At 41.9% G+C, this 26,362-nt stretch overlaps 4 protein-coding genes across 26 annotated transcripts in view; 2 read left to right on the top strand and 2 right to left on the bottom strand.

Moving 5' to 3' along the window:
* The window catches only part of LOC122612726 (MAP/microtubule affinity-regulating kinase 3-like), a 28,124-nt gene extending 9,236 nt beyond the window's left edge, over window positions 1–18,888 (top strand). Inside the window, exons 1-16 of one of the 22 annotated variants that reach the window (XM_043786515.1) lie at window positions 1,088–1,681; window positions 2,899–4,483; window positions 4,704–4,919; window positions 4,983–5,203; window positions 5,302–5,583; window positions 5,645–5,838; window positions 6,940–7,052; window positions 7,119–7,302; window positions 7,620–7,734; window positions 7,793–7,920; window positions 7,986–8,148; window positions 11,895–11,983; window positions 13,007–13,130; window positions 17,343–17,495; window positions 17,558–17,676; window positions 17,738–18,888. In XM_043786515.1, coding sequence (XP_043642450.1) covers window positions 3,083–4,483; window positions 4,704–4,919; window positions 4,983–5,203; window positions 5,302–5,583; window positions 5,645–5,838; window positions 6,940–7,052; window positions 7,119–7,302; window positions 7,620–7,734; window positions 7,793–7,920; window positions 7,986–8,148; window positions 11,895–11,983; window positions 13,007–13,130; window positions 17,343–17,495; window positions 17,558–17,676; window positions 17,738–17,796 — 3,561 coding nt within the window. In that variant the 5' untranslated portion in view covers window positions 1,088–1,681; window positions 2,899–3,082 and the 3' untranslated portion in view covers window positions 17,797–18,888. Of the gene's footprint in view, window positions 1–1,087; window positions 2,027–2,293; window positions 4,484–4,703; window positions 4,920–4,982; window positions 5,204–5,301; window positions 5,584–5,644; window positions 5,839–6,939; window positions 7,053–7,118; window positions 7,303–7,619; window positions 7,735–7,792; window positions 7,921–7,985; window positions 8,149–8,672; window positions 9,621–11,894; window positions 11,984–13,006; window positions 13,131–15,489; window positions 16,957–17,342; window positions 17,496–17,557; window positions 17,677–17,737 lie in introns of those variants that run through there. The other 21 variants (XM_043786514.1, XM_043786513.1, XM_043786520.1 and 18 more) reach the window with 21 other exon arrangements.
* On the top strand, window positions 18,046–18,498 carry LOC122614505 (RNA-binding protein Raly-like). Its single transcript, XM_043789071.1, has one exon. It carries the CDS (start codon window positions 18,046–18,048, stop codon window positions 18,496–18,498), a length of 453 nt encoding a protein of 150 aa, XP_043645006.1.
* Window positions 18,889–20,048: 1,160 nt separating the features above from the next.
* On the bottom strand, window positions 20,049–21,282 carry LOC122612729 (tubulin-folding cofactor B). The gene is made up of 4 exons (XM_043786537.1): window positions 21,043–21,282; window positions 20,619–20,990; window positions 20,433–20,554; window positions 20,049–20,367 (listed from the first exon to the last, which is right to left on the bottom strand). Exons 1-4 carry the CDS (start codon window positions 21,163–21,165, stop codon window positions 20,250–20,252), a joined length of 735 nt encoding a protein of 244 aa, XP_043642472.1. The 5' UTR covers window positions 21,166–21,282; the 3' UTR covers window positions 20,049–20,249.
* A 276-nt stretch (window positions 21,283–21,558) lies between these two features.
* On the bottom strand, window positions 21,559–26,357 carry LOC122613073 (WD repeat-containing protein 19). 2 transcript variants are annotated; one of them, XM_043787055.1, is made up of 9 exons: window positions 26,090–26,357; window positions 25,308–26,033; window positions 24,621–25,236; window positions 23,987–24,563; window positions 23,649–23,931; window positions 23,411–23,591; window positions 22,267–23,350; window positions 21,842–22,211; window positions 21,559–21,783 (listed from the first exon to the last, which is right to left on the bottom strand). In XM_043787055.1, the coding sequence occupies exons 1-9, from the start codon at window positions 26,248–26,250 to the stop codon at window positions 21,678–21,680; spliced, it is 4,104 nt and encodes a 1,367-aa protein (XP_043642990.1). In that variant the 5' UTR covers window positions 26,251–26,357; the 3' UTR covers window positions 21,559–21,677. The 2 variants fall into 2 exon arrangements, with proteins under 2 accessions (XP_043642990.1, XP_043642992.1); XM_043787057.1 differs by having other exon boundaries at window positions 24,621–25,233.
* Between the last annotated feature and the right edge of the window lie 5 nt (window positions 26,358–26,362).

Raw genomic sequence — 26,362 nt, 5'->3', positions numbered from 1 at the left:
GGCTGTATGATTTACTGCCTCTAAGGAAAGCCATTAAGTTAGTCGGTCTCTCACACTCACCCATTAATTTATGAACATTGCAAATTTATCGTTGTTGTGCTGCCACCTTCATTCAATCTAATCGTAATCGCTGTTTCGTTTTTGTCTGTACTTGTCACGGTTTTGGTTTTGTTTTCCGCAATCGAATGAATTACGATTTCTATTATTTTGATTATGGATTTTGTTTAATTTCAGATTTTTGTTACCCCACATTGAATTCCTATAATCCATATGGAAACTAATATATATTTTCAGTCTTATCACACAAATGCTACAATAAACCCCGGTGCAAATACGTTTGAAGATTAGGGAATTATAGGGATTACAGGTTCCCTGTTTCAAAACACCTAGTATATTCCTAAAAGCGTTTGCACTGCTGGGGGGACAAGTTCATAATAGTTGACCTCATTAGTTTTCCCTGCTGTTAGCGAACATGCGAAACTTGGAATTTTATCTCTAATGCTTCTGTATGGACCTGGAAAGACTTGACTGAAATCTCGCTGTCTTGTTTTAATGTAGATTAAGCTGCAAGTTATTCAATTAGCTTAATTAATACGGACACTTTATTGCGGCTCGGCTACTAGATACCTCGTAGAAGTAAATTGAAACCCAACTTGGCGAGTTGAAATTAACAGAGTAATCAAATATTCATATGAGACACAACAGTTTCTCTCTCTTTTCATTATTATTAATTTTTGAGTATACCTTATGTGCTTGGTTTCTGTTGTATCACTTGTGTCTCTATATGTTTTATTTACCAATTCCATTGTATCGGTTAACAAATGACTTGTAATCATTTGACGACAAGCTGTTGTGTACACTATTATAGTCTTTTTGAGATTGCATTTTAAGTGCCGAACTTTGTGTATTCCTCGGTTATTGTTTCTGGTTATTTGTATAGAGAGATGGGGGATGATAGGGAAGTTGATTAGTGAAATCTTCGCGACGACTGTAGTCTTCCGACTTCATTTTGATAGATAAGTGTAGATGTGATAAGGTCATCATGTCCTTTTGGATTTTTTACTGAGCGGTCTTACATAATGCAATCCTAATCAACTGATTAACTCAGAAGGTAGCATTTGAACGTATTAGGTGATTGATTGATTTTGATAGAGAAGCAAAGTCCAATCGAAAGTTACTATAATCGTTGTGAATCAGGGAAGAAGCGCTTTGCGTAACTTGGTGGAACTTGTATATTGCGCACATGCGCAGAACACTAAACTCTGGCAGCAAACACGGCTAAAAGTTTCTTTCCCAGCGTTACGCTCAGTGGAACTCGCACACTCACACACTCGCACACCTTTCGAGCTCCAAACGGGGCTTCTCTTTGTGGGAGAACAAGTACACAGATACAGATACGAATAGAGATACTCACTGTGTTGGTGGTAGTGGTGCTCCACCAGTGGAGAGGGCTGCCCACTGATCGTGTGCTTGTGCTGGTGTGTTGGTGTATTAAGGCCGACGCCGCTGCCGCAGTCGACGTCGCTGCTCCAAGCGATTCCGTGCTTTTGGAATACTCCGCGCTCTCGCTCTCCGGCACTCCAGTTCCAGTTGCTGAGTGGCCAAGTGGCTCTTTGGCTGCTGAGCCCTGTTTAGCTTTGTTATTCGGTGTCTTCTGCGTTTTGCTGTGTTTTTTGTTGTTGTAAATCGTATAGTTGTAGTCGTAGTCAATCGGCGACGTTTACGTCAGAGTTACAGAGGAGAAGCTATAATTTAGTACCAATAACCAAACCCCCACGTAAAACGAGTGCGAAAAATTGCGAAAGCCGCGTGCCTCTGCGATAAGATAAGCGTGTACGGCTAAGAACTCCTCCGGCCAACGAAACGAACCTTTTAATAATCGGGATTTGCGCGAAATGTGATTTTTTATTGTCCATAGCTGAAGTGAAAAAAAAAGAAAGAAAATACGCACACACTATCAAACGACCAATGTATATAACCTAACTGTGTTTTTCAGCAGTGAAAAAGTCGGCTCAATTGTCTAAAAGTAGTTCATTTGCTTCAATGTGTTGGTGCGCCCGTGTATGAGTGTGTGCATTGGAGCTTTTCGCTTTGCTCACTGAAGCAGCGACGAAAAAAATGGAATAAAACCAGCCAGCAACTAACGACTCGTACCAACGAATTGTTCAGATACTTGTAGATCTCCACATCGTAACTATTTAGACAGTAATTAAAAGCAACAAAGGAAAATAGCGAAAAGGCAAATGAATCATAAAACTGAAAAGAGAGCGTGGGATAGGAGGGTGGGGGTGGGGACAGGAAAAGCGTGACACACACACGAGAGAGAGCGAGGGCATCTCAGCTGAGCTTGTGCAACAGCAGTAGAAGTAGGAGAGAGCAATATGCGAGAAAGAGACCGAAAACAAACACACGCACAAGAGCTCACCTCCACCACAGGTGTGTAGGTGCCAGTTCATTTTTCTCTCTCGCGCACTCTCTCTTGCTATGTAGGTGTGTGTTTAGGTATATTGCCCTCCCTTTCACATCCCCACATCGCCTGCCGTGTGTTTATTTCAGTGTCACCGGGGAGACAGATTAGCTCTTGTCCGCCTGTTGTCGTAAATATCACGCACACACACTCCCCGTCCGCCCATCTGTACATACATATGTACATACGTAGAAATGGAAGTTGCTGGCTGTGTGTTTAATTCATTTTCGAGGTTTTAATGCGCAACAACTGCGACTTGTTGTGTGTTGGTTAGGCGACAGAAAACAAACAAAAACAAACAAAAGTAACGTTAAGAATTTAGAAAGCCCAATGCAAACGGACGCACACACATTCGGTTACCCCTGTCGGTGTGAGCTGCATTGTACTTCCGAAGCCTCAAACCCAAGTTAATAATTTTTCCAAACTCACAGTGTAAGAACAATAAACACGCCAAGCGCCAGTTGAAAAAGAAATAAAATAAAAGAAAAAGTAGCGATCTCTCCGAGCAACAAGTACTTGTGCACCAACACACTCAAGGGAAGTAGTGCCACGACAAAAAAGCCAAAGAGAGAAAAAACGCAGAGAAACCGAAACCAACAGCAAGACGGAGGAGCTATGGAGGCCACCACTACCACAACACCTGACTTGAATCGCGGCGATGCCACCAGGAAGAGTGTGCGGCTGTATGCCGCCCGCAAGGGGGCGGCACCTGCACCGCCCAAGCTCAGTGTGGCGCCATCTAGCAACCAGAACAGCAACCACAGCTGCAGCATCACCAGCAGCAGCAACAACAACAATAATAGCAGCAATAACTTGCCGGCAATAGAAAAGGTAACGGAACTGCGTCCAACACATCTTGCCAACCAGGATCTCGATGGAGCCACCGAAGACGACAGCATAGTGGAGCTGCGACGACGTGATGCCCAAGTCACTCCATTGCCCAGAATAGCCGTATCGGCCTTGCCCACCCTGCAGCCGCATCCCACGCCCAAAGAACGCCAAAAGCCGCCTATGCCACGCCTTCTGTCTACCGAAGACGATGCCGGTGTGTCCTTTGCCCTCGGCTCCATCGAGAAGCACATTCACAACGTGGAGGAGAGCTTCAGGCAACAGCAGCAAAACCAACAATCCCAATCATCGATGGACGTCATGAAACTGGAGATCAAGCGCAAGCAGAGCAAGCGCTACGGTGAAACGGAAAACCTTTTGCGACCGGGCATAAGTGACATGTCCTCCGAGAATGACTTTCAGTATTTGGGCGGCAGGCGGGCAGGCGATCTGGATGACAGCAATGAGCTGATGCTATCGGAATTCCAGCGTGGCAGCGACGGTCGTAACTCGATCGGAGCGTATTCCAAGAACTCGGCAGCTGCCACAAACGGAGCAAATGCTGTGAAGGCTAAACTGGCACGTACTGCCTCCGACACGAAGAATAATGATACGGTGCTGGCCATGAGGGCCACTCTAAAGCAGAAGCAGCAGTTGCAGGACGAGAAACAGCCGGCGGTATGGCGACCAGCTGGCACGGCACCCGTTCCGGCGGCCAGGAGCTCCTCCTCCACCATGTCCACCTCCGCCAGTCGTGGCGGTAGTAGCAGCAGCGTAGTGGATGGAGTGACTCCATCTAAGCTAACGGCCACCACCATTTCGGCGTCCAAGCGGCGTGAGGAGAATTTGCGACAATTTGAAGCTTTGTTGGCCCAGAAGTCTTCCCATCGTCATGGAGCATCCTCTGGAGCATCTGGTGCTGCGGGAACTGGAAGTAATGCAGCCAGCTCGAAAAGACGGTCGGAGCGGCCAATTGTGGCGCCCATTCCGCCTTACAATTCCAGTCGAGCAGAGCCGGTGACTAGCTCGACCACACGTGGTGTTGACCCAACGTCTCATTTGGGACATGAATCAAGATCCGGTAGAGAAACAGGCATAGCTCACCCGCCTGTAGGACGCCATCCCACTAGCCGCGTACCCAGCGTAGTGGCAAACCGCAGCAATGTGTACAGCAACAATGCTGCGCAGGTAAACAGGGATACAAACCAAAATTAATTTTTAATTTCATTCGGGTTACCAATGTGGCTTAAATTCACATTTACTATTAATCGTTAGAAATGGATTAGTTAATGGTTCTTAAAGTCAGGATTATCGCAGAATTATTGGGTGTTATTTTTACTACCATCGATTCCTGGTATACAGCACAAAAAATAAACTTTACTAAACGCCTTCACCATTATTTTTACAGGGTTCGCCTAACATGCAAATGCGGAGTAGTGCTCCTATGCGATGGCGCGCTACTGAGGAGCATATTGGCAAATACAAACTCATAAAGACGATCGGCAAGGGCAATTTCGCCAAGGTGAAACTAGCGAAACACCTGCCCACTGGCAAGGAGGTGGCCATCAAGATAATTGACAAGACCCAACTCAATCCTGGGTCACTACAGAAACTCTTTAGAGAGGTTTGTACTTCGCTAAAAATAATACGTTGATTTAAATACTAATCGTACTCCTTCCGCACACAGGTTAGAATAATGAAGATGCTGGATCACCCCAACATAGTTAAATTGTTCCAAGTAATCGAAACCGAGAAGACGCTCTATCTGATCATGGAGTACGCATCCGGCGGAGAGGTCTTCGACTATCTGGTTCTCCACGGACGCATGAAGGAGAAGGAGGCGCGCGTTAAGTTTCGACAAATCGTCTCAGCCGTGCAATATTGTCATCAAAAAAGAATAATTCACAGGTAAGAGTAATGAATGCTAATTAATATTAGCCTAGGCCACATCAAAGGCACATTATTATTTTTGGCACCATATTAACCGGAATTTTTATTTATAACAGGGACTTAAAAGCTGAAAACCTTTTGCTGGACAGCGAACTGAACATCAAAATCGCTGACTTTGGCTTTTCGAACGAGTTCACGCCTGGCTCAAAGCTGGACACGTTCTGCGGTAGTCCGCCGTATGCGGCACCGGAACTGTTTCAGGGCAAGAAGTACGACGGACCCGAGGTCGATGTTTGGTCGCTGGGCGTCATCCTGTATACGTTAGTGAGCGGTTCCCTGCCCTTCGACGGCTCCACCTTGAGGGAGTTGCGTGAACGCGTGCTCAGAGGCAAATATAGGTAAGTTTTGCAAGATAAATTGATAATGAATGGAACTTAACCAAATCGCTTATCCCTATAGAATTCCCTTCTATATGTCGACTGACTGCGAAAACTTGCTCCGCAAATTCTTAGTACTGAATCCCGCAAAGCGTGCTAGTCTGGAAACAATCATGGGCGACAAATGGATGAACATGGGGTTTGAGGAAGACGAACTCAAGCCCTATATTGAGCCCAAAGCCGATTTAGCCGATCCCAAGCGGATAGGTAAGACGGGTACTGTATACAAAATTCATTACTAATATTATTAACGAATTGTGTGTGGAATGGAGTTTTGCCTGCCAATTGCTCGTTGTGTTTTATTGCTATATTATTTAGCGATCTTTGTTTATGTAATGTAATACTACTAGTATCTTTGTAAACTTTTTCTTTATCAACTTGTTTTAATTTTGTAGTTAAATGTTGCTTACGGAATCCTTTTTACTTGGGTTCTCCCAGTGTTGTGTTATCCTAATGTTTGTATTTTAAAATCAAATGCCTTCATGGTGTTTCGTTTGTAAATTCTCACATAGCTGCGGGGTCACAAACCGGTGCCAAGAATTCGCTCTCGATTCGGCGTAGTGCGTACACCTTGATGTTAATGGTCAACTTTCTGATCGACGAGCGGAAGGGTCCACCTAAAAATGTATGCAATCTGTGTAGTGGAAACGTTAACGCTCGACCCCCAGACTTCCGCATTAACCCCCAACTCTCTGTTCTCTTTCTCACTTTCTGTCCTTAACATCCAACATACAAACAGACCGTCAAGGAAGATATCAAACCAGCTCAAGAGAACGGATAATCTTGAAATTAAATCAATCTTGAACAGCCAGCCAAGGGAAAATCGAATTTTGTTATACAATCTTGTTATCTTTTATTGGTTTTTTCTTTTACTTGTTGCCAGTGTAAATATCTGTTGGTTTGTGCACAAATATATGAAAAAAACAAACAAATAAATGAGGTTCTCTGAGATAAATTCACAATTCTGTTTAAGTCGAGATTGCATCCGGTTTGGGTCCTGTCACGCCGATGATAATTGTATTATTTAATTTCGCTAACTGCATGGTCTAAATACATTCATATGTATATACCTGATTTCTTTTTATCCAATGTTCTTACTGCCAATTGTTCAGTTGAAGGCCAAAAGAACACACAATTCCGGCTACTCCAAATTGAACCATATCAGTTCGAGTATCGGCGATTTCTTAGCCAAATATATAATGTAACTGTAATGAATTTGCATGCGCTACCTAATCGTATTAAAATGTACATTGAATGTCTATAAAACCCTTCCACTTACAACCAAATTGTTTGTCATTTCCGCATCGCGATGCTTAGAAGCTCTAGTCGCGATGGGCTACAATCGGTCGGAGATCGAGGCTTCGCTCTCCCAGGTGCGCTACGATGATGTTTTCGCCACATATTTGCTGCTGGGTCGCAAGAGTACAGACGTAAGTTGGTGGCCCTTTCATCCCGACCAGCAGAAGTGCTAAAAACACTATTTCTATCCCACGCAGCCGGAAAGTGACGGATCGCGATCAGGCTCCTCGCTCTCACTGCGCAACATCTCGGGCAACGATGCGGGCGCCAATGCTGGCAGTGCGAGTGTCCAGAGTCCCACGCACAGAGGTGTCCACAGGAGCATATCGGCGTCCAGCACAAAGCCAAGTCGTCGAGCCTCGTCTGGTGCGGAAACTTTGCGTAAGTCCCACTTTGGGGCTAACGGTTCATTTTAAATTAATCAATAGTAAAAACTTTCTTGTTCGGACATTCAGGATTAGGAAACCCATAGAATCGTATAGAGAACTTAGTATAACTGTCCCTTTTGAAAATACTAATCCGATGTGCGCTAGTTAATCGTCACTAAACTACTATAATTGATTAAAGTTTTCTAAAGTTTGCTTAGTCAGTAGGTATCTCTAAAAGCAGTTTTGTCCAAGAAAATTTTTACTAAGATCTAATTTTGTGTCAATATGGAGAAGTACCTATTTTATATGAACGATTACATGTTTTTTCAGGTGTTGGACCGACAAATGCGGCAGCAACAGTTGCGGCGGCCGCGGGAGCCGTTGGTGCGGTTAATCCAAGCAATAACTACAATGCTGCAGGATCAGCGGCGGATCGAGCATCAGTGTAAGTAACTTGACATTAGGTGTGATATAAATGTTAAGCTTAAATTCGCCCTCGGCAGTGGCAGCAACTTCAAGCGACAGAACACAATCGACTCGGCTACGATTAAGGAGAACACAGCGCGACTGGCCGCTCAGAATCAGAGACCCGCTTCGGCCACCCAAAAGATGCTCACCACGGCAGACACCAGTAAGTGTTAATCAGATGATCGATGGGATGAGACTAAGAGACTAATATTATTATTGAATCAACAGCACTGAACAGTCCCGCCAAGCCGAGAACGGCAACGAAGTACGATCCGACGAATGGCAATCGCACGGTCAGCGGCACAAGTGGCATCATTCCACGTCGCTCTACCACGCTTTATGAAAAGACTTCGTCGACGGAGAAAACCAACGTTATTCCTGCAGAGACAAAGTACGTGAGAGTTAAGCTAGTTCTGATTATAAGTTCTAGTTTGAGTCCTAAACTCCTGTACGAGTTACCCCAGTTATTGTTTGCATCACAACATTCCCCACTTGGCAGGCTTATTTAGTTGTTCAGTCAGTCGGTAGCGATGGAGCCTGCCACAATTATATATATATATATATTATTGCCTTTGGTTCGCACGCAAAACGATCTGATCAAATCGGATCGAAACCGGAGGTTAGACGGCATTTAGATAACGCAGCAGCTTATAATCCCATCAATACAAATACGTAGAGCAGTTCGTTGGAAGATCGAACGACATTTAATTGTATATAGTCACGCACAGTTCAGTTCTCTTTAGTTGCCGTGCTTTGGCACACTCAAAAATTACTTGTTTATCATTTACCCATCGTTTCATTTGGTTATCTTAAACAAAAACCGAAAGTCTTTCCAAACAATACCAAAACAAAGTCATATTTACGATTACGATTCTACCACTTTTCGGCCTAAACTTAAAACATGCAAATTACCAGCAGTGGATCGGCAGCTCCCGCTGGAAAGGGTCATACCAAAAGCGCGTCTGTCTCGAGCCCTCGACCCTCTACAGACGGATGCGTCTCGGTCTCAAATGACCCACTCGGATCGAGGTATACACTTGAGTAATTAACAAAAAAACGCAACAACCAAACAAACCAAATTCTCTTAGTTTGATTAACGCATTATTTAAAATTCAACTGCTTTCGGATTCTTCTTTATTCTTTTACAACAATTGGCTGGCATTTTATTTGTTTGGGAGAATTATTGTGCATTTCGACAATCATTTCGCCGTTTCATCTTCATGAATCATCGACTCAGCATCATCCTCAAATAACTTTGTAGATCCGTCAACGAAAAACCAAAACAATTAGACATCAATCGCTTTTAAATCTATATATGACCATTGTTCCGTCTGAATCCCAATCTGCCTTTGATGTTTTGCAAAACTATTGCAATTTCATATTGAGTACAACGTGGTTTTTTTTACATATTAAGAACTAGATAATAGATGGTATAGCTAATGTGTCCCTAAATTGAACTGGTTTACCAAAGTAACTTAGAATTGTAACAGCCCCATAAAATAACAATTACTTAAACACTTAAAGGTTACGAAAAGTGTTCAACTTTCCAGAGGTATTTGTTCTGTGCGTGATATGTAAAACCTTGGCTGTTGGTAACCATTATTTAAATGGTTATGTCGCAGCTTTAGATTTTTGAAAAAGCTTTGATTAAATACATTATTTAATCTTAAGTGCGACCTCGAATGGAACCCAACGATGGTCGTTAGGCTAGTGACTAAGCATCTATTATTATCCGTATTTATAAGTATTTATTAGGTGTTCCGTTTGATTTGTTTATTGTTCACTCTACTCTTAGTTTATAGCGTTGGCCTATCCTAGTTTTGTTCTATTCGTTTTGTATTTATCTATTTATCCAGTGTATTTTTAACGACCTAACCAATTTGATCAATTGAATAATGTAAATTTCTTATCTTTTCATGTTTTTTACAATTTTGAACATTGTCTGTTTACAAACCAAATGTCTAATTTTGATAACTACTACACTACCACATATGTACATCCATTTTCTGTGGCGTTCTATATCCGCAACAACAAATAACACCACCACCACCTACGAATCTGAATCTGCAACAACCTCCTTCGTCCTCCTATCGACGCTCGCTCAATTATTGTACTACTCTACTATTACTACCTTTTCGATCGTACTCGTAATGCAAATTGAAAACCCGAACAAAACCAACAATAATCCAACAATTCAACAATTATTGCTAACCGAATCGACAACCAAACCAAACCGATTTGAAAATGCATATGCAAATAATGATATGAATGTGGTTTGAACTGAATTCAATTTGGATTCGAACCGAACTAAACCAATCGAACGAATTCGGTGAGTGAAAATGCATCTTACGTTAAGAGATATTTATTGTGCCTCATTGAACTAAGGGTCGTGGGCGTGTCAAATACCCAATAATTGCAGTTTCGTTGCAATTATTGCTTGCATAATCGAAGTATTGTTGTATTTTCTAATCGACTTGATGTCTATTGCTCATTTGTATTTTTCACGTAATTCTCGCGTAAGAAGTAACGTATGCGAACACGACCCTTCCCATAAAATGATATATTGCTTAAGTATATACAGCTAGCGTACTGTTTGGTTATATTTTTCTGATTTTGTTGGTATACTTTTGTGATTCATTTAAACGAAATTCAATTGACGGCGATGCCAAGACATATTGCTCGACCTTTGCCCACTTGGTGTTCCAGTAAATTGATAGGAACTCCTACCAGATGTACACTCTTATCAAGTGAATAGTTTTTTATTTCGTATTCGCATTGGGAAAGTCCAATCAGTCGCCTGAATTTTAGCGATCGAAATCCAAGTTTCTAAAAATAAGAACTCATTATTTTGTTTGTTTCCTCATGCATGTCTGTCTCTGTCAGTGAAACTCTATTGACTCTGCTACCATCGCCAGTATAATTGAATTTTTTCCATTATTGTGTGTTTTTGTTTATTGTTAATGTTATTACCTACCAATACTTAACAACTCAGTTTGATATAGTCTGTTATTGTGCTGCTGTTGTAACTTTTGTACCTGGTCTTAAATATTATATGCGCTCCAATGTACGATCTTCATGTATCTAACCGTAAACCTACTATGTATATGCGTACTACTTCGAATAATAACTCCCACTTTTCTACGTTTGTCGCGTATCGTATTAGGACATGATGCCTTAGACGAGCTTACTAGTTTGTGTCAATAATTAAGAATCCAGTTGATAAAATGCTCCATCTTAAGTAAAAGAATATTTACAAAATGGATTCTCGATAGTCAGTCGAACGCATGTCCCATCAAATAACGCTTTCATGTAGTTTGGAAAATCAAACCTTCTTGTTTGCCAAGCTTTCGAGTATAATCTACATTCTTGCATATATTCATGTCCATAAAACCAACGAAACAGTCGAAGGTTGTCGTATCCGATGTAATATCTAAGAAACTTATTTTTAAGTGCTTGTCTTCTTAAGAAAATTTACATGATCTATTTTTATTTTTTTCTTTTCATTTTGTTTATGTCTGCGACGTGATCGATAAAACAATATACAAAAACCATAAACCCTTGGTTAACATCATCAATTTGTCACATCAATCAAACGAACTGCTTGATTCGCGCTGCTCTGACCATCTACACCCGCCTGCCGCCATCCTACATGCAACCCAATACGAACTCCAATCCCTACTGATTCTAAAAACAATTACGAAATACGAACACGAACTCCGCACGAAATAATTACCAATTGGCCAATGACGCAACATGGGTAACGCATCGAAACTCCATACGATTTGGTTCGATTTGATGATGATGACCCAACCGTCCATTACTCATTCCACTCACCAAAACCATTATCTTTAACGATCATAACACGGGACGAACGCTCGAACGGTTCTGTACAAACGATTACAAATTTCCAAATAAACACAATCAACAAATATTTAATGGAAAAACAAACAAACCAAACCAAACTAAACTAAACTAAAAAAAAAAAACCAACAATCTTATACTGATAAAACCATATTCGTTTCCCGAAATGCGATTCATTGGATTTGAATGTACTCCGACGAACTGATTCGATACGATACTGATTTGATTTCCATTCATACCTATGTGTGCATATGTATCGTAATTGTACATATATAGTCTGTTCGATCGACTTAGAATGGCATCGGCTGTTAAATCAAGCAGACACTTTCCAAGGAATGTTCCATCACGTTCAACCTTTCACTCTGGTGAGTTTTCTGTTCACTTATTTTTATTAGTTTTAAAGATAATAATTTAATTTTATCCCCACCTTCTTCTACTAAAACATAACAAATTGAATAAATAAGGCCGAACTAGGCTAAACTCATTAGTAGATGTTAAACGCGTTGTCGAGTGATGTTTTTGATATTATTATTTTTGAAACTGAACCCGTTTTCATGCTGCATCCAATAGAACAAACCAACAATGTATCCCGCACTGCACCACTTCTCCATACAAATTGCATATCAAACGCGCCTCTATTATTATTTAGCGTTATCAAGCGATTAATTACTATATACTCAACTCGATCGATCCATTTAACTGAATGTTTCTCTATGTTTTTTATACATCGCATCGCTTATGATTTCCGCGTTCCAATGCCGCACCCCTCTGCACGTTTGTCTAAGTGGATTCGTAAATCTAGTTCGTTTGCCTTTTATGCATCGAATCAACCAAATCCCATCCAAAACCGCCCGCCCACCTGTAAATATTTTATATATTTATATATTTGTGTGTTTGGAAATACGGATGGAAAACTATTCATAGCGACCAAAATTAATCAACGATTGAGAAGTGACATTTGTCACTCTATATTCAGCTAACGCGCGTTCACTAAAAATAAAGTTAACTCAAAAATGTTGCATATGGGACAAAGTGCAATGTGATTACTAGTACATGTTATCTATTAAAGTCAATAGTATGGGAGAATTTAAAGAATATATATTAACAGATAGTATTAGCTAACATTATGAATATAATTTGAAGATACGTTTTGATGTCGTAAAATAACTTTAGATTTTCCCAATGAGTAAGTAGCATTAGTAATATCTATTCACATTGCACTTTGAGCCCAGCAGTGGAGCCGTATGTACGTACTACTCTGAGTTATTTTAGTAATACCCTAGACTAAAAACCGAATGGAATCAGTTAGAAACTAGTCAGTGTTTGTGTACACACCCTTGAGTGCGTAAGCGATCCGAATCTAACTATGGAATCATTGCAATCCCTAGGTCAAACCAGAGCACGAAACAACACAGCGCTGGAATACTCGGGCACCAGCGGTGCCTCCGGCGACTCCTCCCATCCGGGTCGCATGAGCTTCTTCTCCAAACTCTCCTCACGTTTTAGCAAACGGTAAGTAGTGCCTACCACATATCACAAAAGTGGCAAAATTCATTTCTTCAGTTAATGGAATATTACAAGAAAAGCAAATGCAAACTGCAATTCGATACATTTATTCGTTTATTCCTTTGTTATACTTTCTTACATCAATTTGGTTAATTAATTTCTGTTTTTATTTACTTCTCGTTTGTTTTGATTTGATTTTCTCTCGTTTATCATTTTGTGTTTCATATTTATGTTTCATTTAATTGCATATCTGCCGCACATACATCCATGTGTGTTTATTATGCTCATGTTTGTATTTCGTACCGAGTCCATTCTGAGAGTCCGCCAATAAATCACAGAAACCAGCCAACCCAAAAGTAATCGCTACCAAACGCGTTGCAATGCCATGCCCATCGAGCACATAACTAAAAAATCTCGTTCAAAAACACCCGTTGGATATGCAGAATTTTCCAATTCAAAACAGACTATAGATGAAAGCAATATTGAGCTTAGCTCTGAGGAAGTACAGGCGGAGATCATAATATCAACAGCACTAAAGATTAAAAGTTATGGGTTTAGTTGGGATAATTGTAGACCTATAAAGTATCGGTGAGTGTAGTTATCTGGGCATCATGACTGACAAGTAATTTCTGCATTAAAAAGTTTTATTTTTGTGGACTGGCTAGCACTGTGTTGTCTTTAAAAAGGTTGTTAAATAACGTGCACTAAAGTTTCAATGTTTTGGATATTCATGTCTGGCCCCTTCACCCTCTCACAAGAATCACGATATTAAACTACTTAATTGCACCTTGTTAAATTAATAATTTTATTGAGAGACTAAGAGAGAGAAGCAGGTTCAATCGCAGAATAAATAATGTCAGCAAATCCTAAAAGTTGCCCATATTAACCCACATAACTGCTATGCAACTGCGCAAGTTTTTCGACCGATTGGGATAGTTACTAATTAAAAATAGACAACCAGCACTTGCATTCGAATGCATGATGGATAAAAAGTGTTGTGGGCGTTAGTTGATAATTAGTTATATTTTGTTTTAATGCGGAGAAGCTAGTTCATAATTATGAAACTTTTGATTACCCTCCACTAATGATATGCACATGTTTTGTATATGGAATTTCTTTTCTGTTTTTTTTTTCTTCTGTTTTTGTTAACTTTTTTCCATTTGTTGAACTGAAAGACTTTCAGCAGGAAAGTATGTACACTCTATGTATATACAACAAACACCTAACACCACACATTTAACGTACACCCAGGACTTTTGCTTAAAAACGACCGCGAACTCGCATATGCACCACATCAGTCCAATGCACTCACTATGCCCATAATTTGTTGTGGTGGTTCCATTGGGTTCGGTGTATCAGTGGATCGGTGGATCAGTTGATCGGTGGATCAGTGGATCGGTGGATCAGTGGATCGGAGAGGATGGGTGGGGTGCATATGTCGGTTCGGTCGATTAGTTTAGACGCTCGCAATGCATTGCTAAAACATCTTTATTCCTATCCATATTTAGTTAGCATACGTACCAACCATACTACTTACATATGTAATTTGTGAAATATACTTTGAATTATGGCTCAGCCTTAGAAACAGTGAATGACTGGCTATTCGGTCGGGATGTAACATATAATACGATCGATTAATTACTATAAACGAAAAAAAAAAAAATACGGAACTCAAACCAACACACCGATTGCAATATCAATATTCGAATCCATAATAGGAATTCGCCTCCGATTCAGGCAAAACAAATACATAACTATACATACAAGCATATGTGACAACGTGCGAAAAAGTACATGTTATACGGAACTGAATCCAACTATATATAATCTGAAAATAATAATCTGATGACGTCTGTCGCTTCCTCTCTACGCTCTCAAAATCTCCGTCACACCTTTAGTTTGTTTTATACTCAATTGATTTTGATTGATTACAAAAAGCATATATAAATATTACGTAGTTTTTTCTAATCCTGTATATCCACGTTTGCTTTGTACAACTATGTACTTCCATTGTATCACCTCACGCTAGGAAGGCTCTTTTGTTCTTGTCTATTACTTTCATTTATTAAATATACATGATTCAATTAATTACGATTATGCTCTTTGACAAATAGAAAGACAAAGAAAATTGTGAAATGTACAAGGTGCGTGCCATGTACTGCACTGCTGTACTTATCAGTTGAAGAACAATTGCGTTTACTTTTCTTTTTCTATGAACATGAAAAACATGAAAAATGAAACTTACCATTATTCCGTTTTATTCTTATCTGTCATCTTTGGTTTCATTTCTGGTATTTGTTTTACCCATTATTAATATTTTTTCCAGCCGTGAATAATTTGTTTAAAATTTTTTCTTTAATTTTAGGCCAAACCAGTAATTAACAAAACAAGCATTAACTACTTCTTGTTAATAGTTCTAAAACTGAAACTGAAACAAACGATTCCCCTAGAGTAAACGCGCGTGACGGAGAGGTTCAGATATGAACAGACAGACACAGATATGGTCGAATCACGAATCCAATCGGATCGCTCGGATCGGATCAGATCGGATCGGGAAACGATACTGTTCACGTAGCCGTTGCCGATGACGATGCCGATCCGTTGAAATCGCTTTCGAATTCCATTTCGAGTTCAGAGTTCAGATCCGTTTCCGGTTTCGATTTCGATTCGAACCCCCTTCAAATGAACACCGACAACGTTGAGTTCCGTTGCGTTAATTGAAATTTCACAAATACGCCTATGTTTTATTACAATTATTAACTAATTATACATATAAATTTATATAAATTAAAGATACATATACATATATTTAAAAAGTAAAGCAACCACAAACAGAAATTACGAAACCCTTTGTTTTCATTGCTTTGTAAAACGATGCGAGGAGCGACCAGCAAAAGGCAATACAGAATAAATCAAGAATTATACAAATTAAAACCGAAACGAAACCGATACAAACATAAAAATCCACTAAGAAACCAAGATATATGATAAATGCAATGATCAGAGAGAATCCTGACTACAATTGCTGTCACTGTCACGATTATGGATTATATTAACTACTAAATATTACACCTACGAGTACTACCTAAACTACATATATATTTATGTTAAATGCGTATCGCAATTATAGTTATACAAACAAATGTCACTGAGGAAGTGAACGTGAGATATAACTGCAAAAAAGTAAATTAATTTAAGCCTAACTCAACTAAACCGATCTAAACTGAACTAAAGTGCGTGGTGTTTTCGCCTACATCATTATTTTATAGTAACCACAATAAAACACCAAAAGAAGTTGCTAATTTTGTAACGATGATCTTGAATTTTATTTAGCGATCTTTGTATTTATATGTATGTGTATGTATGTATGGATCTGTATTTGTATTTCGATATGAGCTTGAATTAAATTGTATCCGTGGATCATACAATCAATCAATATCAATATCAATCAACCAATCAACCAACCAACCAACCAACCAAGCAGCCAGCCAGCAAACTAACGATCTTGCAATTCATATTCACCCAGAAGCCAGATGTTCAGCGTATCTAGTAATTAAGCATACCACGTAGTCACTAAAAAACAATACAAAGCGATACATAAAAACCAATTTAACTTAAATTCAAGGAATAACAATGTATTACCACTAGTGCATGTGACCATTTTATTTGTACAGCTGATTATCTATAGATCGTGTTATCGTCGGGCGCCTTCAGTGGCTCGATCAGTAGTTATCTATACATATTAAGTTTCAAAGAAATAACGCATAATTAAAACAATTGATAATTTAATAAATCCATAATAAACGATGTGAAACATTTGCGAGCAAAAGTATATCCCCACATGCATTTCAATTTTATTTCATTTTCCATTAACACTTGCATTTGCTGTCCACGAGATTCTGGGTGTGGTTCAAACAACTGGGAGTTTGTTAACAAACAGAAAACCCATTTTGGGGGAATTTGTAAATATCTAACTTAAACTTTCCTACCAAATAGCCAAATTAAAATGCGAGTACAATTAACGACCTAAAAGTGTTTTAAATTCAAATTGAATTATTTTGTTTAAGTAAATATGTACAATGAATAACTATGCAGCTTATTAAAGTGAAAAATCATAACACAAATTTGAAATTCCAAGAGAGACTAACGTACAAATGCTACTTAAACGGCTGTGGACCGCGAGACTTTCGATTATAAATAAGTTATATATTTTTGCAGTCCCACAACCGCAGACGATTCGGCGAAGCCACGAGTTCTACGATTCACATGGTCAATGAAAACCACATCGCCGCTGATGCCCGAACAAATAATGCAAAAGATCAGGGAGGCGCTGGACCAGAATAACTGCGACTACGAGCAGCGGGAGACTGAGTGAATAAATGCATATTAGTGAAACATATAGGTATTTATTAACCCCTTATCGTTCATCATAGATTCGTCTTGTGGTGCGTGCATGGAGATCCCAATACTGATTCACTGGTGCAATGGGAAATAGAAGTGTGCAAGCTGCCACGACTCTCTCTGAATGGAGTGCGTTTCAAGCGAATCTCCGGTACGATTTCTTTATAATATTGACTAAAGCTGAAATAACTCAACTGTTAATTGATCTTCAGGCACCAGCATTGGCTTCAAGAACATTGCGACTCGCATTGCTTCTGACCTCAAACTGTGACTTAACCAAACGAACAACGAGGGGAATGCGGCCGCCACCGCCTCGCGGCCCACTGATCCATCCGACACCTTGACCACCGCCAATTGTCGGAGGCCGAGCAACGACAGCACCTCCCGGCTGTCGGAGCTCTCTCTTCTATGTCGCTCTCTAACCAGCCAGCAGGGCTCCCAGCGGCGTAAGAAGAGCAGGCTGTCCACCGGTGGCAGCGAGGATCAGAAGAAATCGAACTCGTTGCTTTCGGCGTTCCATATGTACTCTCCCTTCAGTTCCAAGGAGAATCTGCAGTCCAGCGAGGAGGTTGAAGATCTACACGTGATTGACACACAGCCAGGACACTCCGTGGATGTGCCACTCTTCTCTGACTTTAGCCCAATTAATCCGATTATGGAAGAGGATTCTGAGGGCGTTGAAGGCGGCAAAACCAGTGAAGCCAAAGGCATTAGTGTTGGCGGTGGGCAAAAGGGCAAAGGCGATGGCGGTGGCAGTGGCGGTAGTGGGGGCAATAGATTGAAGAGGAACATCAAGCACACCGGGAGCCTGATTGTGCGTAAACTAACTGCCGGCAGGCACAATGATGCGGACAAGAAGGGTGCGATTAGGAAGAAGGATAAGGAGCAGCAGGAAGTGGCGGACACGGATAAGGAGAAACCAGGCAGCAAGCCGGAGGGCAAGGTAGCCATGCTGCGCACCACAACCCTCTAATGGAATGGAACACGGGCGTGGCATGAGCAATACGTTTAATTGTGGGGCAGTTTGTATCTATTGAATGAGTGATTATGAAGGCAACGCGGCGAATCCCTGCTGGAATCTCAAGAAATAATTAATGTTAGCATCTCTCCGTAGATCGAACGTATTGATATATTACTACACATTACAATCAAGCAGACAAAACTCCTCTATCTATCCACACTGACATGCATTAGCACCCGCATAGATACGCACATATTTACATACGTTATTTATTAGGAACCTAGTTAATGGGCCAGCAATATTTGTCATCGAGCAGCATGCAAGATGGAACAGAAGTGAATATAAGGGTAACAGAAACACCACTCAATAAAACAGTAACAATAAATATTAACAAGAAACCAATCAACGCTCTATAAACTGCATTTATGTGTCGATATCCAGTAATCAATTTGCTTGGCAAACAAACGATCAAAGAACACAAACTCATAGATATCCGACTCGGGTTGTTTCTTCATTAAAGCATACTTTCAAGAAAGTCGTATGTGACAGCATATAGCGATAGTGTCGTGGTGTGATTAGTTCATGATATGTCAATCGCCAAAGTTCTCATTGTACTCTATTGAAATGTGCCCAATCGCAACGCCCAGATCATCTATTGTAATTATTATGCCCGTGCTCGAATATGTAGTTGGTACTTATACGCGAAATTATTGTTAATTTCCTTCAATTTGAACAGTTCATAGAACACCAAACAGACAGCAAATGTATGTATACTATTATTAAGGCTTCAGGTTTATTAACAACACCACTCCGAGACAAGTAACAATGCGATGCAATATGCAATATGATGGCCAATGTTACCTAGTTTCCACCAAGTTCACTTAGCCCCGAGGAAAAGACGAGCCAGTGGTTTTTAGGGCCGTTCTACATGCAATTGTTGAATGTTTCTAAAACATACCTTAGGGAGGAGCGATCTCAAGTGAGATGTAGAAAATGAAAAAGACGACCATTTATCTAAGTTGTGGAGGCTCAAAAAACAGTCTATATATATACCAAAACATATACAAAGTTGCACATCAAGTTGTCTTCATCATGATTGTAACGCATTTCTGTAATTCTTAACTTTCGAGAAAAGCATGCATCGTTTTATATATTTGTTGTTAAATGACAGCTAATTGAAACTTATTAATAATTACTAGGACTAGGCAAGAACGCGCATGAACACACATACATAGGTATATAATACATGCATAAATATATAAAGCAAGCAGCTTATTACATATACACCCAGAGATATCCTTAGTAGATCGCCGGACTACCTTCAACTAAAGGAGACATATACTTCACATAACTTCACCCCTTCTATGTTTTTTGTTGTCAGCTATCTGCGGTCAGTAATAGAAATCGACGCACCCAGATCCACAGATGCACAATAGCTAGTTGTTTAATTATTCTTATTTCTGGTATTTATTTTGATTTACAAACGTTTGAGTTAATGTAAAACAATGCAAAATGATTGAGAACACCATTAAATCAGAGTTATGATAAAGCCGATTATAGAATTTACGAATAATCATGTTGTAAGAATATCTGATATACATACATACATAGATGTTTTAATTAATAAATACAAAATGGCATAACTATAATTAGTAATGTGCTTTCCTGCGTACAAATAATTTAAGCGGTTCGTAAGTCTTCTGCTCAAAGTGGCATGTGCGATGCGAGATTGCGTGACCTGTGTGTGGGTGTGCCCGGTATTCTCAGAGCTCGTCATCAATGTTAAAGTCTTCTGGTGGAAAATCACCAACCGTAACGGATAATGGTGATACGAAGCCGCCGTAATTTGGGGCGCAGCTAAAGTATGCCTTTCCACCGAAACTGCAATGGGGACAGAAATGAGATTTGTGAAATATGGAAACCGCTGCAAGTTGGTAATACGTTACCTTCCGTCGTTTTTCCCCAGTGGCTCGTCGTATTCCACTCCAATGAAGTGACCACTTTTGCCTTCAAGCTGACCATTGTATCGGATCGTTCCCCGTCGTGTTGGATTACCTGGAACCGTAACCTGGCAGAAAAGAAGTTTATTGATTAAATCGTTTTAAAACGATATATTTGGGTGCTAGCTTTACCTCACATCTGCCACCCAGTACACAAAGTTCCGCCCGTTTTTGGATCTCCTCCGCTTGAAGGCGTTTCTTTTCCTCCGCCTGTTGCATCTCCTCATCGTTGAACTTGCCCATGCGATTTATCTTGAGGTAGTTGCGCACAGAATCTGTTCGCTGTTCGTATTGATCCTTGGTCAGTTCGAATTTCTCGACGGGAGCGCTGTCAAACGAGAAGGTAGCAAAGCTATCGATGACATGCAGTCGGAGGCCATCACTGTTGGCATAGTAACCCAGTTGGGCCTCGTTGTTGTCCATCGTGGACACGCAGGTGTCTCCCTTGAAGACCTGCACCTTCATGGTGCTGGCACATCCGCCCGTCAATATCTCCAGTTTGCTCTATAAATGGTATATGAGTATATGCATCCTATTGATCCTTCACAAGACAGACCTTGAGCTGAGCAACTGTTAGATCCTTGGCGAACTTGACCTCGAAGGCGACTGCATCATTGTGTGAGTTGGAAACATTCACCTTGATGAAATCTGATTTGCCGGTTTCAATTATGCTGGACATCTTGCCTTCCGTGGGTTCTGTTGTGCTAATTATGGATAAATTATTTTGTAAACTTTTCCAGAAAAACCGGGTGGTTTGCGGCTCTATTGAGGAAGTGACTAACAAAAACTGTGTCGGTAGTAATCAAAAAAAGCACTAAAGCGTTTCATGGAGCTTACAAGAAAATACCAAAAATACCATATACCGTTGTTAGGTTGTAACTGCGTTTAAAAACTATAATAATAATAAAATTAGTTACAATTTTATTAAATCCTTAGAAAGAACAAAGTATTGATTATCTGCAGTTGTTAATGAAATACTATACTGATACGTATAGAAAATGTTATTAATAATAAGCCACGAAGCATTTCAAGAGACCCTAAAACCCTTCAGGAAACAGAATAAAGATCCGAATTTTAGTGATTTATCAAGTGTATTTTGTGCATTGCAACTTATGTATAATAATCTATTTTTGGTGTTTTGATTGTGATGTGCAGTCTATTCGTTTGCTTCAGTCCTTAAATGATTCAATCTTATGAGGCTGCCAGAATGTACGGCCTTATGTCCTCCACATCCAGGAGCTGCTCCGGAGCCACGTTCTCGCCGCACATGGGACACTCTCCATTTTCCGACAGAATACTGAAAGTAGAATATAATGAAAGCATGTTTTGAAAGGCTAAGTTTATCCGAAGCTTACTTCTCCATCTCTGCGCGAAAGCAAAGAAAATCACATTGTGGACAGGAGGTCATCAGTTGCTTGATGATGTGCTGGCCGGTGGCAATGCAGATGGGCAGTGTGGTCTTGCAGCTGTAGCAGGTCACCTCCATATTGGCCAGATTTGAGTCGCAAATGGGACACTCCATGGTTTCGTCATCGATCTCATCCCGCAACTGCTTGATGCCCTTGGGAGCCTTGCGAACAATCGATTCGATCTTCTTCGCATACCGGGGATCCAATTGATTCCGATAATCCGGACGCATCAATGTGGAGGCGTAGGTAAATGCTGACTTCTTTAGGCCAGCCCGATGACACTCAATTACCGTGGATGTGAGAATGGGAATGATATCTGGAAAAATAAACTGTTGTAAATATCTATAAATATTAAAAAAGAAAGCTCTTACGTTCCGGAAACTGGGATATACAGGCGGCTACTTGGACGAGCAGCTTGGCGGCCAGCAAATGATTTCCCAGTTTGACGTGGATTCGCACCAAGGTGTAGCGATGTAGTAAAATAAACTGATGCCTCATCTCAGCGGTAACGGAAAGATTATTTCGACGCAGTTCCTGGTACATGGAGTACAACAGATCCCTTGCGGACTTATAGTTTCCAGCGATCTGTTCTTGATTTGCGATAATAACCGCCGTTTTTGCGGCATCCTTGTAGTGCTTCCTTGCCATGTACAAACGGAACAGATAGCGTGGGTCTTTGGGTACGCCATCTACTTCGCCCAACAGAAACTCTATTAGCTGAGAGGCCAACTGTTCGTTGTTCGAGGTGGCCACACAGTCAATGGCCAGCGATAGCGATACCTGCTCCTCGTTGTTGAAAGCCGATGCTTTCAGCAGAAATCTCAGGGCTTTGGTAAATTCCCTAGCCAGGAAGTAATACTTGCCCGCTAGCAGAGTATACTTTTCACCCTCAAAGTAATGTGCCAGTGCCAGATAATCGGAGGATTTGGCATTCTCGTAGCGCTCCAAGAGCTCTCCGTGTCGCCTCAACTTGTTATGTCGCTGGGCAAGGGCGAAGGCCTCCTCTACGCAGCCGCAGATGACGAGGAACTGGAGAGCCTGCTCTACGTCGCCAATCTTCTGGTAAAACTTGGCCAGCAGCTTGGCCGAGTCCATGGAACGCGACTCTAAAACAATTTCAGAGGCTGCATGCGGATCGCACAGGTGGTCCAGGTAGATCCTAACACAGGCATCCAAGTCGCCCGCAATTCGATAGCTCCGTATTGCTTCTTCGTAGTGGCCATCGTTTTCCTTTGCCTTGGCATAGGCGGCATGCAGTTTTGTGCTTTTCACCTTGGGTAGGATATTATTGGCTTTGTTCCACATCTTTAGCGCAATGTAGTGGCCACAGGCCTCATCATAGAAACCACCACGCTCATACAATCCCGCTGCCTCGGTAAGATGTCCCACTGTGGCCAACAGTTCGGCGCAGTCAAACAAAAGCTGCTGATCTTCCAGCTCCACAGCATATTGAATCTTTAACGTAAGAAAATGTTTATGTAAATATCTTCAGATAATGATCAAATATGGGTTTACCCCACGTCTGAAGTCTCCCGCTCTGATAGAGGTTCTAGCAATGCCCATTTTGCAAAGACGCACATGCTCCTCGTATTCGGGAGAACGATCCATTAATGCATCCGTTTCAGTCTCCTTGCTGTTGATTAAGTCCTCCTTGTAGCCCTTCTCGTAGTGGTAAAGAGCATCTGTATAGTTGCCACTGCAAAATAGTAAGGAAAATATATAAATAGTGCTGCTACAGGATTTGATGCCTTACTTGAACTCCAATTGTTGGGCGTACTCCCTGGCTATATAGGGCACCTCTTGTGGATCGTTTTTGTGGGCCAGAAGCAGCGCCTGATCCCATTGCAGAAGATCCCGACAGAGGTCCAGAGCTGCTCTTGTGTAAACTCCCTTCAGCATGTGCTCCTTGGCCTGATCGTACTGGGCCAAGAGCGTACAGCAGCAGCCGATAAGCATGTCCAGATCTTCTACGTACCGCAGCTCACCCAAAGCATTAACCAGGGCAGCATCACCAAGCTGGCGGTATGCTCGAATGGCTGCAAATACAAGGAGTTATACTTTCAAAACTGAACTGAGGAGGTTTGGAGTCACCTATATCCGGTTCCAGATCGGCAATGGCCTGCTCCCCAAACTCACGCCAGGCGCTGCTCTGATTCATCTGCTTGCACAGCTTGTAGGCTTCATCGTAGTTCCTTAGCTTCAGAAGCACCTGAAGATTTGATGCTTGACTGTTGCTCGGATTCACGACATGGGTACTGAGTGATTGTGTGGCATACTGGCCACCATCTATATGTAAAGCCATTTCCCCGCCGCAGAGCAGCAGAGGAAATTGACCCGGATTCAGCTTAGTCTCACCCACCATCAAGGTGTGTGTCCCCTGTACAGAATGCCGCACAAAGACGTGCGTATTGACGATCCTAGCATCGTAGCTGATGAAGATATTCGGCTGCGTGAGATCCCAAAGGCAGCCAAGGCACTGCTTGGGAATGTCCGGAATGAGCAAGGCCTCCTCGACAACGGGCAGGAAAACATGGCCCTGGGAATGATCATCTATAAATATGACCTTGGTGCCCTCGATGTCCATGTAGAGCTGCCGGATGCCCATACTGTGCCTGTAGATTGTGCAGCTGTCCCATTTTTCAAGGGAATAGAACACCAGGTGACCAATCTGGAAATATATTATTAATTATTATGATAAAAACAAATCAATATCGTAACTACACACATCTGTTGCAAATATCAGAAGCTCCTGGCTAAGTGCAAAGCACGTGATCACCGCATCAATGGGCATATTTGGCAGAGCTGTTGGAAAAACCGCCTGCAGTTTGTCCTTGCAGTTTGGATTGTCGGCGGCAATGGCCTGAAGGATAAGCTGTGGTGGACACAGAGCGGCACAGTAGTCCGCATTCAGTTTCATGCTCTCCACGTTGCGCGGAAAATCGCGTTCGCTTAGTCCACGTGGCTCCTCGCCCAAACTCTTGCCGAGATCATAGAACCATACGTGCTTTTCGATACCCGCAGCAAAGTTATAAGGTCCCACGGCCATGAAGGTGGGCTCTCCCTCCAGAGGCAAGCGGAAAGGCAGCGACTTTGTCTTGTCCGGTGCGTAAACATAGATGGACACCTCGGCGAGACTGCTCAACAGCACAATTCGAGGTGCGGAGACGGCGAAGAGATGTGGCAACTTGGTCACATAGATGTACACAGTACCATGGTTCGTTGTAACCGCCAATAGTTGGCCATCGGGCGACCAATCGATCATCTGAACACCGGCGTGGTCGGGCACGGTAATGATACGTTCCGTCTCCTGCAGATTCGTTATTGAATGAATCTTAATGCTGCTTAAAAGATGGGCATAATAACATAAGGTTGTTTCCTAACAGGTTTTACATAATTGAATATAAGCACATACCTGTCATCTCCGCAGGAGGCAACTATATCTAGTGTAGGGCAGTAGGCCAATCCGGTCAAGCTGTCCTTGTGGTTCTTCACCTGCCACAGCTCCTGGCCGACGTCCTTGGGATGCGTGGAGATGGCCACTACATGCCCGTTGGAGAAGCCCAGCAGAATATACCCATCGCCAAACCACTTGTGCTGCATCAGCGATCCGTAGCGACTCTGGAAGCCCAGCTCTGTAGGATTCTCTGGCTCGGGCAGATAGTAGAGGAACAGAGTGCGCTTGCCGATGATCATGCTGATGGCATTATCCCCCGCAATACGCTCGTCGTTGGCCATTTCGGCGAAGTACATGTCGGTGGGTGCATCTCTTAGCTGGACCACGCGCACTGTGTCGCCATCCTCGTTGCTCAACGAGAAGCTCTTGTCCTCCGAACCGAGAGCCAACAGATTCTGTGCGGACCAGGCGCCGCAGGTGATACGTTTGCTGTGCTTGCCCAGCACCGGTGTGGGTCGCTTTCCACTGCGGTGGTTATAGATGGCCAGATTTCCGCGTCCCGTGCCCACGGCCAGTAGTTGTTGCTGCTTGGACCAGAGAATGCAGGTGAGCGGATCTCGTAGGCCCGTCTCCACGCTGATCTTCTCCTGGCTGTTGTAGTCCCACAGCGTTATGTTTGGGGAGCCACTGGTGATGATGCCCAGCAGGTCGCCCTCCTGGTCCCAAGCGAATCCCGAGCACAGCCTGCAAAAGGGATTCCATTACTGATCAGTATGACATTGGTATCGGGCTTAGCTCACCCCGACAGTATGATGCGCTGCACCAGTTGGCCCTGCCGATTGTACAGGGCCACCGATCCATCGGTTCCAGTCGTGGCCAGCAAAGCCTTCTGCCAAATGAAGTACACATCTCCGATGCCGTGCGGTTCCTCATATTTGTAGAGGATCTTTTCAAAGGACATTATTGGCTTTATTTCTATGTTGCGGTGGCGTACATTCTGCAGTTTATAATTTTCCGGCTTTTGTTTACGAATTTTCCGTTTCCATGGTAGCGGCGACTACAAGTACACGCAC

Source organism: Drosophila teissieri, chromosome 2R, assembly GCF_016746235.2.
Source record: "Drosophila teissieri strain GT53w chromosome 2R, Prin_Dtei_1.1, whole genome shotgun sequence".
Classification (NCBI taxonomy): domain Eukaryota; kingdom Metazoa; phylum Arthropoda; class Insecta; order Diptera; family Drosophilidae; genus Drosophila; species Drosophila teissieri.
This window is presented reverse-complemented; position numbering and strand designations above follow the sequence as displayed.